This window comes from Athene cunicularia, assembly GCF_003259725.1.
Source record: "Athene cunicularia isolate RWA chromosome 1 unlocalized genomic scaffold, athCun1 chr1_part1, whole genome shotgun sequence".
NCBI classification, from domain to species: domain Eukaryota; kingdom Metazoa; phylum Chordata; class Aves; order Strigiformes; family Strigidae; genus Athene; species Athene cunicularia.
Window position 1 is genome coordinate 82,400,693 of NW_020799091.1, and position 17,146 is coordinate 82,417,838.

Below are 17,146 nucleotides of genomic sequence, written 5' to 3' on the forward strand. Positions count from 1 at the left end.
TTTCTCAGAATGGTGCTTGGTGAGCGTTTTCGGCCGAAAACGTATTTGCACACATGCGTACATATGCACTTTTAAAAATACAACCATTTTAGATGTGCTACTTGCCTCAGTTCAAGATGGCTTGCAAACCTACTTTTCATCCATTATCCATTAAGAAACATGCATTGAATCTTTTTGAAAGCTGGAAGTTGAACTCTTGATTTGAATTTTTTTACTCAATCACTTTTATACTTACAGAAAACACAGATTAGGCGGTGAGCTTTCCCACTGCCCTTCCATCGCTAATGTCTTCAGAAACACTTTCAGCACATTTGCTTGAGTGAAGATGAAGTAGACTAAACAGCAGCAACCAAAAATATAGCCAGCACACACAACTGTGCTTTCAACATAGCTATTTTTGCACAAATGTGGAAAAGAATGTTGTGATTAAATATTCAAGAAGTGAAATGTTATTAATACAAAGAAAAAGAGATAAATTAAACCAAAGAAAAGGAGGGGGCAGGAGAGTTGGGTAAAACAGGGATGCTTGAGTCCATACATATTTACAAGTGACATGACATGTACTTTGAGAATACATCTACATTGTGATATGCATCTACATCATGTAGACGCTCACATACCCAAGAGCTGCACCACCAAAGAACATCTAAGCAACGAGCAGATAGATCAGGCTGCCAGAAGCAAAGCGGCTTGGGTGGACCTGGACTGAGAATGAAAAGGGGAGCTATTTCTAGCTCAATCCACAAAACATGTCCATAGGGACACCTAGGGAGAGATGCAACATACAGATTAGCTCTTGATTACAGTGTGGATCTGACAATTGAAGCTATTACACAGGCTACCCATGAAATGTGAAATGTGCTGTAATCAAGTGAGCCAAGTGACTAAAGTCTTACTGGAATAGAAGATGGTGGCTGGATTATCAATATGAGACCTAGCAGATAGATTACATCTGACCACTGCTGCAAACATGCCACCAAGGCAAGTGCTATGTGCTTCCCATGGTGGAGACAACTAGCAGATGGCTAGAAGCATACCCTGCAGTCTATGCCATCACCCAATACATCATCCTTGGCCTTGTAATACAGGTGGCAACACAGCACAATATACAGTTAAGGCACTGTCATCTACTTCAGCACCCTTGATAGCTGAGACCCTGTCTGTTGGGGCAAGGAGGGAGAGAGATTCTTTTCAAGTCACTGAACCTGGTGAGACACTTTAGCCACAGCCAAGATGCAGCTCCACAGAATCACAGAGGAAGAGAGATTCTCTTTGAATTGCTGGGGCTGCTGGGTAGTTTCTCCACAGTTAGTACCTTGATATCCAGTCAGCCAATCCTCACCAAGGTGTTGACATATTACACCGGTGCATACTGTACTAACCTCTACAACATAGGTTCTGTGCAGTGGACATCATCCAGATCTTTGGAGACCTGGTTGTTGTCTAAGTTGCTGTAGACCACCTCCACCACTGCTAATTTACTCAGATATTGGGCACCTTCCTTCTTCCATCAGTGGTGGTCCCCTTGCATCAGTTATCTACAAGACCATCCTTGGACTCTGAATCCAATGATCCAAGTTCGAATCTCTGTGGGACCTCCAGTAACCAACCAGTTGGGGATGACACACAGAAACGTGCTCTGGTGCAGCAAATTACTGGATAGCAAGGTGTGTGTGAGAATCTGGGCAGGTGCCTAGAGCAGTTTTCACCTGTGATGGCCTGGGAGTTTACATCTGAACAGGCATGGAATCCTGGTGGAATGGCAGACCACTTGAAGGATGGATGTCTTGCTTACACTGAAGTCAGAGACTTCTGGTGCTGTGTGGAGACCTGGCCTATGCCTACTAGGCCTGTGCCCAACATCCTGAAAGGAGCAAGAGGGTCTCTGGATCTAAGGACATACAAATGGATGCTGTGGCTAAACCAGAGACACAACCCTAACTATAATTAGTCACTCCTGTGGTCAAGAGGAAACAATGGAAGTGAAGGTTGACCCAGTTAGTGAAGGAAGAAGCTCCTCTTGAGGGACCCAGAAGAGGCAGCCTGTTCTGCAGCAGAACAGCCACAAGAACAGGAGGGGAAAGTGACAGAAGTCATGAAAGAGACAGAAACCACCCAGTCCCTACTCCCGAGTGAGCTGCACAAAGATTATAGCTGCCAGCCAGGGAAGCAGATTGCTGACTGGTTGCTCCAATGCTGGGATATCGGCGCCAGCTATCAGGAGTAAGAATACATGAGAGCTTGATAAGATGTAAAAAAATGTCAGTTCATGTTTCTTGAATGTTATACACTGCATGAAGCTAAAACCAGCAACTCTGAAATACGGCAGGATGAATACATGGAAATCAGATTAACTATGTTTAATTTTTTAGGAGTTTTTCTTGAAATTGTTAGTTTTAGTTGATTTGTATCCTAGTTAGAAATTTTCTTATGGAGAAAGAGAGAGAGGGAGGGAGGGAGAACCAAAATTCTGAGTAAAATAATACACATCCATTAAGTAAAAAGTCTAAATAAAAAATTACACCTTCATAAATATCAGCCTACTGAATTTAAACTATTTCAGCAAAGACAAAACCAAGTTACAGCAAACATTTTATTTGAGACAACTATGATTCTGCCTACAGAGAAATACAATTAGTTTTTTTAACACCTAGCACTGTATGAACTTCACAGATCATGAAAATTTGGCTATAACCTTAATTTTACAGTCAATTTTCAGGAAAATTAGGACTTCTCACTATCTGGTAAGTCTGGTTAAAATACATGATCCTATAAGGTATGTGTTCTAGAGCTCTTATGTAGAAGTGTTGTTACTTTAACATTGTATGGTGATTAGGTATTATGGCACCTATAAAATTATTTTCTTAACATCTAGTGTGGGTTTAGGGAAGACTGTTAAGGTACAATACTGTCTTTAAATAAAATGCAGAACTGAAGCAGCAGTCAGATAAAACTGTTCTGTATTGTTTAAACAGTATAGTTTTTATAAGGTAGAATGGGGTGGATAAAAATAATTGGGTCAATTCTACATAAAATGGCCTTTCAGTTAGAGAAGAATGTATCCATCCACATGTGGGCAAATTGGATTCCCTACCACAGGAAGTGAGTTCCACCTCCAAAAATTTACCTGCCACTGCTCCTGTCTTACAAAGCTGGTGGCACTTTGTGTAAAAGCCCTCATCCCAACTAAAGGACCTTGGAGGAAATTAAATTCTCAAAAGGAACCCACCTCTTGAAGTATGCAGTATCTTACAGAAAAGACCACCACACTGCTGCTTCTGCCCACTAAAAAAATAAAAAAATCTGTCTGGTGAATCTGACTTAAGGTCTTTCTCACACACTCTTGAGGAGTCTAGACATAGTCACTGTAGACAAACTGCATTTCCCATCCTCCACAATCCTTCAATCTGCTTTGTGAATTTTTGAGAATACAAGCGGTATCCTGAGGTAGGCAAGAAAATTGTCCACTTACACGTTTAGCACTGTAGGTTAGTAAGAAGGTAGTGAATTCTAAAAATGCTTTTAATAACAAATCCAGCAGCACAGGGAGCAAAACACAGGCCATGAATATGGAGCTGGCAAATGCAGGAAGTAATGATGGCATGCATAATCTGAGAGGCACTTTTTTCTGGACACAAATCTAACCATGACTTCTCTTACAGCACAATATTCGCATGCCTACATTATCCATGAGAATGAGACATGTCACTGATCAAGTTAATTAATCAAGTCTTTCATCAGCATCACCTTTGCATACAGAAAGAGGGAAGGAGAGGCTGGTCATACATTATTTAATTTCACTTACACTTGTCAACCCTCCTCCTTTGTTGTGTTTGAGAACTAGAAAAGAAAGTGAATAGAGTTTATTTGGAGAAGGATTAAAGTCCAATCTAAAATATCCCTAAAGTTGACTTGTAAAAAGGGAAGTAAAATAACTCAAGGTATGCTAGTTACAAGCTAATAGAAAATTTATTTCCCTTAGGTTGTTCACTATTGACAAGAGCAAGAAAAATCCTTACATATATGAAACCTCATTGTATTTGCTCCATGCATTTTTATTTGCATTACTGTTAGTTTAGGATCATCAAATCAACAGAACTAATGTTGATTTCCTATTCATCATAGGAACAGGACATCATGTTAATATCCTATTCTGAAATAAGACATTACATATTGTAGTAATACTTTTCTACATTTTCTCTAATAGAGAAAATTCCTGAGCATCCAAACAGCAAATAAATAGGCAAATAACATTGTTCAGTATTATTTGTTGCTTTTGCTGCAAGGGAGATAGAATAGGTCCCCGCAAGAACTGTTTTTTTCCTGAAGGAAAAGGCAACTCCATTAAATGACGAGCACCAGTTTCTGTTACTAAGATGCATGATTAGAAACAAAAGCAGCAAGTCCCTTACTGTCTTCATACCCCTTTGTACTGTTCTGACACAATTAGCTAGCTAAGCCAAGATTTGAGAATCTCATCTAGTGTAGGCAGAGGAAACTGTTCCTCTGGTATGAAACCTGTTTAGCAACTCTTACCATTGCTCCATACCACAGCTGCAAGAAGCTCACCTGGGAACCATATTTTCATTGTGACAACCTTCAATTTCCATAATGACTCTTTGTATGATAATGGGAACCAGTATAACTTTAACAGCTCTAGTCTGGTAGAAGACTAAATCCATTAATAACAGTACTTAAATCTAGGTCCACAAACTGATGTAGCTCTGAGAGAGACCAGTGCCTGGCTGTCTATGAAATAGCCGTGTGCTTACAGCATTCCTTAGCATGACAGATCTTAACTACCAGTCTACTGGCTCTTTTAGGATGAGATGATCTACATGTGTCCTGCTGAAGCTGTTCCACCAAGCAAAGCAGAATTCAAAAATCAGTTCAGCCAAAGGGAAAGAAAGGGAGAAGGAGACTTTGTAACACAGTTGTCAAGATGGGGTGGATGGTTCTGGTCCCTTCACCAAAAGCACTGTCACCTATAGCATGCCTTTTGTCCAGTAGCTTAGACACAGGATACAGAAAAACCTCTTAAAACATGAACAGCATACAGTGTTCTATCTCCAACTGGAAGACAAAAATAGCCTTTTTCTCTTCCTACCTCCAATCTAACTTATGATCACTACACTCTTTCTTAAAATTTTTGGAAAGGCAACACCCTTTCTGATTCACCTGTCTTCAGGCAACCCACTCTGCCAGAAACAGTTCAGTTTTTTCCAGGGTGGAGGAGTGAAACAGAGCTAAAACCTGGCTGCAGACAACATCATGCAAGAACTAAGTTACTGGCATCTACTTCTTGCTCCCCTGTCTCAGGGGAACAGTATTGCTGCTGACTAATACTGTTTTACCTAACATTTTGTGATTGCCTTTAAACTTTTGCAGAAAGCATCCTTTGAGCAAGCCTGAGACAGCAACTAGAGTACTTTCTTAGGAGAAGCAGAAAAAGAACCTGAACTGTAGTGAACTAAAGACTCCATCCATATGGACACCCACCTTGCCCAGTCTGTGCAGTATGGAGGGCCAGGGGATGGTTCAGAGACAAGGGTCGTGCCTGCTGGCCTGTGTCACTTGGGAGACATGGTAAAAAATGCAAGGGGCAGTTGCTTTCTAGTCAGGTCCAGACATGAAATAGGCACTAGACACCAGCAGCAACAGCCCTGGCAATCTGTTGAAGCACAGACAACATTACTGGCAGGAAAACATACATTTATGGACTTACATGTTCTGTGGCCTAGATGACAGGTTTATGAAGTGCCTAAAATTTTACTTATATTAACTGAAAAACATGCCAAAAATGAGAAGTTTGTATTATCACCCAGGACTATTCTTTCAAACTAAAGGTACTCTCGACCATGTCAGCAATCACAAATAGATCAACAGCAGAATCTGAATGGAAGAATCCCAAGGGACACCTTGGTGGCTATGTAATAGGTCTCTCCATTGCCACAGTACTTGGCTGACACCACAGAATGGTATTAGATAATCACAACTGTGATTGCTGATAACAACAGTTTTGACTTAAAAATACACAGAAAAATACCAGGAAATTAAGAAAAAATAGATTTTCTAAATAAGATGTGATAGCAAACTTAGTGCTGAAAGTTTTTTCACCAAAAACTCAACTGATTCAGGCAGAAGAATTCACTTGCATTAAAAAACCTCATCAGAAATGCCAAAGTGGAAGTTTTCATTCCCAATAAACACATAATATAATTTTCTGGCTTTAAAAAAAATTATTAAAACCACTTTACATCAAAAAGTCATTTCCACACTGCATTTTTAAGTCCATATAAATTCTCTTCTACACATTCTCACAGGCAACAGTTATGTATTATAACAGTCACCAGCACTGTGCAGCAACTACCATCCATTTGTATTCAGTGTTACTAGGACAGAACCATAGGAAGTGCCTGGCCTTAATACATTTCACAGGACTTGATCATGAACAAAACCAAGCAGCCCAAACAGCAAAATTTCAAAATGGTATTGTTCTAAAATCCATCTATTTAGAGAAATAGGCACCAAAAATATGACATTCAATTCTCTTGTTCACATTAAATCTATATTTTCTATTAAAATATTGGGTCCCTTTAACATGTGATAAACCTTTCAGCTGGATAAATATTCTGCCAAAATGAACCATCCTGTCACACAAGGCATTAATAACAGTAACACGTAAAAATACTCCCCAATTGTTCCACTCTAGGCATTAACCCATATCAACTTTTTATGTAAGTTAGATACTGAGGCACATTGTATAAGTTCAGAGGATAAAACTAAGTGTAATCTTAATTTTATGTTTTGGTGTCTCTCATGACACTTTACGTCTGCTCTGACTCAGCAGTGGCACCATGGAAGAAAGGATGAATTATCACTGGCTATTGGACAGAAGCAAATGTAAGAAAATTATGAAAGTGCTTGTTCACACCAGGGTCTGTCACTTCAGCCAGTTCATTTCAGAATCATTAACAGAAAATGTAGGTGCAATATTTTTAACTCAGCTTTGATGTTACACAGGTTTTTACATTAGATACTGAGGTGAATCAAATCACCTCTTCTCTGGCAGGCTGATTTCCAAAAAGTGACTTCCTTTGATACCACAGAAGAGGGAGGCAACAAGAGCAAAGAAAGGGAAGGTCAAACATGCCTTCTGTTAATAGGTAAAAAGTAGAGTGGAACATGACTCATCAAAGAGGTACTCCAGAGTTAGGTATTTTTTCCTTGTCACATTTACTTCCTTTAAGAGTTTCCAAAGAATCTGTAGTATTCTGTCCTTACAGTTTTAGAAAGAAAATAGTACTGGGGCAAATAGTTTATTTTTTCACCTCCAGCTTTCATGATCTGCTCAGTAAAGGTAACAATATGGCCCAAAGCTCAGTACCCAGCAGTCTGGGATGCAGGCTGTATAAGTGGTTGAGTGGCAGCTACATTTCCACCTTCTGCTTGAGGAGGTTAAGCCTTGGAACTCCACCCTCCCTTCCAGGAAAGCTGATCCTGTCATCAGAAGCGCACACAGCTCCAGAAATCTTTAAAACAGATTACATGAGCCTAAATCATATCTCCCATTGCCCACACCTGCAAACTAGAACAACAGCCCAAACTGAAGTTTTCCTCTTCCTTGAGCATGAAAAGGCAAAATAGTCACACAGGGCACCAGTCACTTCCCACTTCTCCAATCAGCATTAAACTGCTTTGTTCCCACAAGCCTGGAAACCTCCTCCAAGAACACCAGTAGCAGGCTCAACAATATTGGGAGTGAAAAGGATACATGGAAGAGAGAGGATAACATCTTCATCTTGAAGGCTGGACAGGACAGTTTAGAAAAATCTAAAATGCCACAGTATAAACACTGAATAGTATTTATGCAAAAAAATGCAACCAAAAGCAACAGGCACTGGGCTCCTAACAAAAGTTAGGGCACTGATACCACAAATGAGTTGACAGTCCATTACTGTCAGTAATACTATTTACAGTTATGCCATAAATCATCACTTTTATTTATTCATTGGCATTTGTAAAAGATATCCCTGTTCTCCTGGCATAAATCTCTGTGCTCCTTGCATAAATGCACAGTGTAACAGTTTGAATATTTATATTTGTATTAAGAAAGTTTCTGCTTAATGTGTAACCGAAATGATTAATGTTTAAACTACATTTCTTCCAGTTGTCAAGTTATTATTAAAGGTAACTTCAAAATATCCCATGTAAAAATGACAACGGAAGAGATGGTGCTCACAGATTACTAAAATTCTTTTCAAGCATTTAACATTTTAAACTCACCTATTTTCTTGTGGTTTTGTATTCTCTTAAATCATGCAGAGCTTTATATTACTTGGTGCACTTCTCTCTTGGATTATGCAGAGACAATAGTGGTATCATTCATATTGCCTACATTAAAGTGTGTAGCTAAATAGGAACCATTCATCAAGGAATAAGATAAAGAAGTGTTGGCATTTGGAACAGTAAGCACATCTTTCTTCACTTACATATTTTTAAATACCAGGAGATGATCTTTAAAATGAGATACATTCAATCTGTGGCACTCTTTCTCCGTATCACAGCTGTTATGCTACTTCTCATTCTCAGCAAAAGGAGAATTATCAAAGGAACCTGAGGAATGTAAGTGGAAGGTTAGTGACGCACAATGTGTGGGGCCTCCTTCCCTCTTTGGCCGTACCTGCAGTATTTGCACTGGCTCAGCATGCAATGGCTACACCAAGCAGAGGAGAACTAGAAGACTGTGACTGGAAGAAGCAAGAGTTGCATCTTTCAGTCAGATCTACAAGTTTGCTATTGATAAATTCCATTAGTCCAAGAAATGTGATCAGCCCTCATCACAAACCGGGAAGCAGTCAGGTATGTCCTTTCTTGCAAATCTTCAGATGCATAAGATAAATAGCTACTGCAGAGGTAATCCCATCCACTTCTGGTCAGTGAACTAATTGGTTAAAGTTAAGCATGCCTTTAAGTGCTAAGCATGTGCATAAATCCTACCAGAACTGGGATTCTGGTCCTTACTAGACCTCACACGGTTATGAAAAATCTAAATACATTTCTGTTAATCTGAAAAATTATTATAAAAATAAATTTTTAAAAAGAAAAAGAATCTTAAGAGTCAACAAAAAGGCAGGAAAAGGAAAGAGAACAAGCTAATAAAGTCATGTCAAGTAAATCTAAACTTATTAATGGAGTGCATCTCTGCCTCTGAGACACCAATTAGATAATGACTTACACTGCACAAAGACTTTGAGTGGTTAAGCAAAGGAGAAACCATGATAACCTTTGACTGAACATTTTGCAAATTGCCAACCAGGTCATAAAAAAAATTCTGAAACTTGTCCTCCGGCACAATTATGACTGTAATGAACCACTTCCTTTTCACTTTTTGTGCCTACAGAGGAGGCATAGCCCTTTCCAAAGCTTTAGTCCTTTGCCAATTATGTTCTTCGCAGATGCAAAATCAGATATTTCTGAAGACGTACTACTCAAAGTCCTGTTTTAACAAAAACAGAGAAGTCCCCAAAGCAGGTAATTTTTACACAGGTGTACAGAGGAATTTATAAAAAGAAATCAGATTGTAAGGCTAGTATTACCATCAATTAAAATTGCCTGACAGTGACTATTATATGCTCCTACTGTCAATGCTTTTGTTTTATTTGATTGTTGGACTGACATTTGCTAAATATATGCCTTTCACAGGCTGACTTGGAGAGGGAACCTTTCAGCTAAAATACATCTATTCCTGAAAACAGGCAAATAAACTGATAAAAAAAATCCAGTGGACTTTTCTTTGAAAAGCTGTTATTCATCCAAGTTATCTAGACGAGATAACTTACATTTGGCAGTAGAGATGGCCTCTGGACGGAAACAAACCTCTGGCACAATAATTAAAGTTCAATTTGGCTAAGTAACAGAGCTTTGGGAACCATGCATAGTACACACCCACTAGAGAGTTTACAAACTTATACAAAGAGTTACAAAGTTACAGAGTTATGCAAAGGATTCCACTAGGTCCTAAATCACAAATTCTAAAATCATTAATCAGTTGGGGCTGGAGTTGGGCATTGCCTAATCAAGCTGCCCTGTGATGCTCAAGGATGCTCTGTATTCAGGGCAGAAAGTGCTGGAACTGAAAACAAAAAGGTTGTCCTTTCTGTGCCTCAGAGAAAGATAATCTGATGCTCCACTCGGACCAGGATTTATCCCACTATCCAGAGAGATCTCTCTCAGACTTCCTTGTATCAAACTTCTGTCTGGTAGTCAGAATGTTCTCCCTTTCAGCCCTAGTATGGTGTTCCTTCAAACACAGTCACGCACGAGCAAAAGAAAGACGTCCTTTCTTCAGCTCCTCTCCCAAATCACACAACCCAACAGAGAAGATGTGCTCCCAACGACAGCATCAGGCCAGCAGAGGCATTTCATTCATTGTGACCCAGAGTCAGGGGCATTCTCCATGAGTCCTTGTTTGTTGGACAGACCTTCCCTGAACAGTAGGTATATAAATTAATTATTTTAAGATTATATTGATAGAAGGCGCTAATATTTCAAGGAGTTTGCATTGGATGCCTCCTGCTCTTGTTATTACATGGACAGTAGACAGACACAAAAGTTGAAGCAAGTTGAAAGTCTTTAAAGAACTGCTGCTATGTTTTTCACATTTCTATAAAAGCTGGCAAAAGCTGCAGATTGTCACGTGATCTCACTAAGCATTTAGCTAGAAATGACTAATAGACAAAACTTTGTAAAATCTGGAAGAGAAATGTTAGACCCATTCAGACCAATATTTGACAAGAATACTATTTTAAAAACCGGTGTGCAATGGTACTTACCGCATGGCAAAGAGTTATCCTCTTCTATTGTCTTATTGTAGTCCCAATCTTCCTTCCTCCAGCGTATAACACCACTATCTTCACAGTCCAGAGATTGCTTTATATTTGCTTTATCCCACATTCTGAACATGTACAGTTCCCCAGTCATACCCAGGTAAGGTGACGTAGTTGTACCTGGCAACTTTGAACAGCCAAGTAAGAATGTTCCTTTTCCAGGGAAATTAACTTTCCCAGTTAGTTTTTTGTTTAGTTTTTTTCTTCCATTTATGAATACCTTCATCTCCTCATCTTCACTTTTCCACTGGATACATATTTGGTTCCAAGTGTTTTCACGAAGACTTGCTGTTGTATTTATTTGATTTCCAAACAACCATATCCTTAATTTATCATGATCTCCTGTAAGTCCAAGATCATACTTATTTGCAGAGCGATTGATATGAGGTGTTTCTTGATTGTACACATACGCTGTCCAGGGACTATTTGAAGAATATAACTTGAGGTTCACACATACAATGAATTCTTTCAAGGGACGCAGAGAAATTCTTGGTGACATAATCCAAGGATCTTCGCATGCAGTCTTAAAGACGGCTTTATACTGTCCTAGGAAATCCTCCTGATCTAAATAAAGAAAAGGTGATTTGTAAAATGATTTTGGTTTTAGAAGGATCTTCTATATGAATGTTATTCTTCCATATAGTACTGTTCCTAGGGATTTACCTAGTTTTCAAAACAACACATTAAGAAACAACCTTGCATCCTTCTCTTTTGTGGTGGGTTTTGTTGTTTGGTTTTGTTTTTTTTTCTTTGTGGTGGGGAAGCAGCAAATTTGGAGGCAGTCAATAAATCCTAGCTGCTCATGAATGAAAGTTTTGAAGTAAAACTCATGCACAAGATGAAGCATGACCATGTAGCTCTCTAAGGCAGCACTCAAACCACAAGTGTGAGGCAAAAAGAGAATCACAGATCCTGGTTCCTCTCCCAGGACTGCACAGCAATTTTGCATTTAATAGATACTGGACAAAATACGGAACCAGAGTTAGAAGAAAGAGCTATAGCCCTTACTGCCTTCTCATGTCCCAGCCTTGCATCCTCCTTCTCTGACCAAGATCATGCATCTCCATGACATTTTTTCCAACCCTGAGATTCTTAAATCCTCTGCTGCATACTGTCAAGAGTTTCGGCAAGAAAGGTAGAAAATAGCCATATTCTAAATGAGAATTAGTTTAGTTAACTTTCAGGAAATATATTTTGGAGACATTGGTTTATTTTAAATTTAATCCCATCCAGTCCCCATTCTCTGTTCTCTATCAGGGCATTTACTTGCAGAAACATCAGTCCATGAATCTCAAATCTACTGAGGCATTGAGACAGTGGCAACCCAGAATTCAACTGTGACAGTAAATAGAATTTTAGGTGCTAACAGTAAATTTACAGGTGAAAACAAGGTGTCAGGCTCTGTCAATGCTGGTAAAACTAGTAGTGCCAGGGAATGTCCCAAACACTGGGACTTGATCATAACCGGTAAGTTCTTGTAAGTGCCTCATTTCTTCCATTGTCCCACTACAGGGAAGTACAGCATTTGTGGCTGTAGATGTAAGTTCTCTGGAGCTGACTCTTATTTTGTGGAAAAATGCACATTCCAACCACACAATCATTATCATGATTGCTTGTTTATGGTACACCCATCAGCAATACAGTAATTCCAAACTAAGAAAAACTTCTGTGGGGCACGAAATGAAACTATGGAAAAAATAAAACAGCCTAGTAGATGCTCAGGCAGTGCAAGACAACCCATTCCTGACACCTTTAAGGAGGCATTTTTGTATCCATATATGCAGAGCTTTCATGTACCCTTCAGAGGAGGCATGTGATCAATCATGATTGGTTAGGGTTGGATAGCAGGAAAAGATCAGCCAATCTTCTAATGGAAGAAAGCTTCTCCATTAGCTCCTCTGTGAAAAGACAAATTTCCAGGCAACTCAGATCAGACTTTTTTTCCAAGGTAGGTTACATTCATAGTCCTAGTTAGCTGTCAGGATCACAACCAGCTCTTCCGTGATCTTCTCAACCAACCAGAGCACCAGCTTTCATCAGGCCAATTCTGAATCAGGAATGTGATCAACTTTTCTGTCTCTTAACCACAGAGTTCTCAAATTTCCTTTTCAATAGCAACAAATGAAAAACAGGAGGAAGTTCCTAACTTTCAAGTGCAGCTTGATCGGTACAAGCTATCAGGAGAAGTTCAAAACACAAAATATACAATCCAGTTTCATGGAAAATCATTGATAACTGTTCTTGTTGCGTACTATAGCTTTGAGACTCGCTTTGTGATGTTAATTATCAGAAAACTGTAGTCATCTTTCACAACCCTGAATCATTCCTGTTCAACATACATCATGAAAATGCCATACAAAGCTATAGACCAAGCAAAAAACTCTCAGGCTACAGGCTGAATTGGTGAAAATACTAACTAGCAGATGGTGAATTCTGAAAGGCAAGGTAATATGAGAGTATATGACAGTAATATGAGAGTATATGTCAGAAGTATACAACCTCAAATATTCCTGGAAGCAATCTTGAGTGTGCAGAGATGGCCAAAGTTAAGGAAGTTTCCTGACATAGCTTCAGAACTTGAAGTCACTGTTAACTATCCAGACTGGAAGACTGAAAGACCATTCCTGAACAACAATGTTAATCAAACCTTGAGGTACCATCAGCAAACTTGATCTTGGAAATGAACAAATCCTAAGAGATGTTTGATTTCATGTTAACAACTAGATCAGTGTTTATGTGCCAACAATGAATTAATTAAAGGGCTGCAAAATCCTATTACGTTCTTTAGGGGAGTTGACACTACAAAGTTGTCAAGGGAGACAGAGTGGACATAAACTTGCAGCTGAAAACACTCTTAAGGCTGGTAATCAACAAAAACGATGCAAAATGAGATTAATCCTGCTGATGATTCTCCTAGTCTGCTTTGTATCATTCAAAAGTACTGCTGTTGATCAGTATGCAAGGCCTGATGAATTAACGTAAACTAAGAAAGGAATTTAGAGAGTTTTACTCTTCTGGAAACTGAAAAGTCTGATCTACTTTGCCCTAAACAATTAAAAAAAAAAAAAAAAAGTGCCAGATGGGTGCCAGAGTTAAGAGAATAGATACCAACACTCTCTGAATTGTTACAAGAAAAGCTTGGAAAATTGTATATGGTTTGCTGACCCAAAGAATGCTGTAAAAGCACAAAGGAAATCATAACCATAGTCAGAAAATGCACTTCACTGGAGTGGAACACACAAAGTACAGTGTCATATTAGAAAATAATTATCAACATAATCTTGGCTAAGTCTGGTATGTGGGTGGATCCAGTGTAAGAAGGAGATGACATTACTTTAAAGCTTTTGGAAGTTCTGTTAATCATCACTTACTTTCTCTAGTAATAGTACTCATGGGCTGCGGCCCACCCTTGGCCATAGAACCGAGGAGCTGGAACTGGCTGTGCTCTGACAGTGGCATTTCTGGCTTACAATTAGTTCCTTTGGGTCCAGACAATACAAATCACATTCAGAAACCTAGCCATAAACATACCTTTATCACCTTTATCAGCACAGAAAAGGTAGCATAGTAGGAAGAATGCTCAGAAGATCTCCAGAGTAAGAAAAGTAAGCAAAAATCACAATTTGGAGTCAAGGAAACTCCATGCAATAGTAATTGTGGGCTGACTTTTCATTGGCATTGGCTGTATTCGGGCACTTAACCTCTTTCAGAAATGTAAATTGTTTCTTCCTAATATATTTGTCTCTAACAGATGCAAGGACTGAGGTTTTTACCCTCACTAAAACTAAGAGCATCCACTTAATAAATGTGCTCTCTTTAGTCCTAAAAGAAATCCTGTAACATATGCACATATTTCAAATATTTGAAATAACTTTCTGAGAATTACAAGGTAATAAACCAACAATGTAATCTCTCTTTTTTCAAACATTTTTACATAGTAGTAACTGATATCTTTAGGAGATAGCCAACCATAGGTAGTAAGAATTAGACATACAGAAGCAGATCCTCTCAATACATAAGCACCAGTGTTATTTTCCTTACATTACTAATAGCTACTGTATCGGTACAGTTGAGCGTTAATACAGTTGAGTATTCTCTTGAATAAAAATATTCACGTTTATGTGTCTGCACAGTCTGACTTTCACCAGTAACAACAATAGCCATTAATTTCTATGCAAGTGCTTGCCACCTGTAATACATTTGGCTTGCTACAGTCCATTAAAATAACATCTTAAGAATCTTGTATCATAATGTATTCTGCCCAGACCTCATTCTTTATAAAACGTTTAAAACTCTAAACTTTCTACATGTGGGTCACTTGATTCTTCTGAATGTTTTGGAAATCTGAAGCTAAGAACTATTTCCTCAAAATTAATGTCATCCCTCCTTTTCATTCACAGTTGTATTGGGATATCTGAAGATAAACTACACCACATTATCCAGTGTCCTAGACTTCAGATAGAACACAGGCAGTTGTTCTCTCTTCATATTTCCTGAAGAACACAAACATACTTTGGTGCCTTAGATGAGGAGAGAACTGAGTAGAGATGCTGCTGACAGTGCTAACAGACTAAAAAGAAAACAAAAAAAATAGGGTGGAACCATAAATAAACCCTTGTGTCAGTTTAGCTTTTCTTAAAGCATTATTGACACTTGCAAGTGATATTACATAGATGAAAGACGAAATCCCTCTTTGCCTGTCTCCTCAGAACTCCAGATGCAGTTGAATTTTCCTTGGAAAAATTCTTATATGACATCCGCCCATCTGCTGAGCAGCCCTGTCCTTTTTACTATTCAAAGTATGTGAGGTTAAAACCTCACCATCTTAGTAACAGTTTTATCACCTGAATCTCAAATTCTGTCTCAATTAAAGCTTCATTTTATGAAAATTACTACATTTGGAGAATTAGAATCATAATTAGTCTAGTCTGTAATGCTGATACAATGTCATTAAGCAGGCTTATTTACTAAGTACATTTGAACTGCAAGAAAGCCTGACCTTCTGAAGTAAAATAACATGCCATGACACAGGAAGCACTTTTGAGAACTAACTATTAAGTACATGGCAAAAAACACTTCCAATTTTTTAATATTCCATGCACATCACTAACATGATAAATGTATTACACACTATTGATACAAGGAAGTTTTATAAATGACAAGCACTGTTATTTCTATCAGTTGAGGTCCAGAGAAGTAACAGACTTGTACCTGCTAGCTTACAGAATAGCCATGAATAAAACACAAATTGCTGATTCTACTGTACCTTGTACAAAAGCATCACCACATCAATTACCCAATTTGTACAAGAACCTTATGAATTTATTTTTCAGTTATTGTTACATAAAGAGCATAGACTGTCAAATTCAAAAGCATCTTTTCTGTTACATGTTTTGGACCTTACTACCTTTTCTTTAGGCATATTCACATCCACAAACAAGAGCTATGCAGGAGATATTCTATGCTCATACATGCACTGAGTGAAGCCCAAAGGATCTTGTGGTGTTTGTGTAAGAGCAGTGTAAAAGGTTTAACAACGTTTTGAAAATAGTAACACTTTCAGTTCAAAAAACCAGCAGGAAAGTAATTTGTTATTACATATTGTGTTTACCTTCTTTCCTCATCCATAGCTGAACAGAAGTTACCGGGATGATTTTTTATGAAAACAAATACTGTAAACATAGGGTTTATATATCCAAAGTATTAGGCACCCACAGTTTCATTTCTTATTAATGAGTTTTTCTTCTTGATTTCAAGAGGGTGGAAACTTGCTTATTTGAATATATTCCAAAGTCCTATTCATCAAGACTAATGCTATTTATTTGGAATGCCAACACTAGAAAAATCAGGAAAAAATGTTCTTACCTTTGCCTGCTGTAGCCAGGAACAAATGAAGTAAAAGGACTGCTAGAACAATCCTGAATCTCAAGAAAATGTCCTGTATTCTGCCAACACAGCAGTGCTGTTTTCCCCAGGCAACCATTCTAGAAGAAAAAAAAAAAAAAAAAAAAAAAAAATCACAATGACTAGAAAAAGTGCAGGTGTGCAGATGTTATGACAAATTATGGCTCCAACCCAAGTGTGTAAATCTTTTCAACCCTGTTATATTATTGGGTATATATTGTACTAAAATGTACAAATACTCTGTATATTGGCAAATCATGGAGAAAGAAAGAGCTGTTTGCTGAAAAGAAAAAAAAAAACCACCTCACTCAAGTTCTAATTCTCCAAAGACTCACAAATACATCAGAGCATGG

General features: G+C 38.4%; 1 protein-coding gene across 1 annotated transcript in view; it reads right to left on the reverse strand.

Annotated features, from left to right (window-relative positions):
* Nucleotides 1-16,872, reverse strand: part of ADGRG2 (adhesion G protein-coupled receptor G2) — a 48,893-nt gene extending 32,021 nt beyond the window's left edge. The window contains exons 1-2 of the mRNA XM_026847404.1: nucleotides 16,755-16,872; nucleotides 10,836-11,453 (exon numbers count right to left, since the gene is read on the reverse strand). Of these exons, the coding sequence (XP_026703205.1) occupies nucleotides 10,836-11,453; nucleotides 16,755-16,872 (736 nt within the window). The remainder of the gene's footprint in view (nucleotides 1-10,835; nucleotides 11,454-16,754) is intronic.
* Nucleotides 16,873-17,146: the final 274 nt, after the last annotated feature.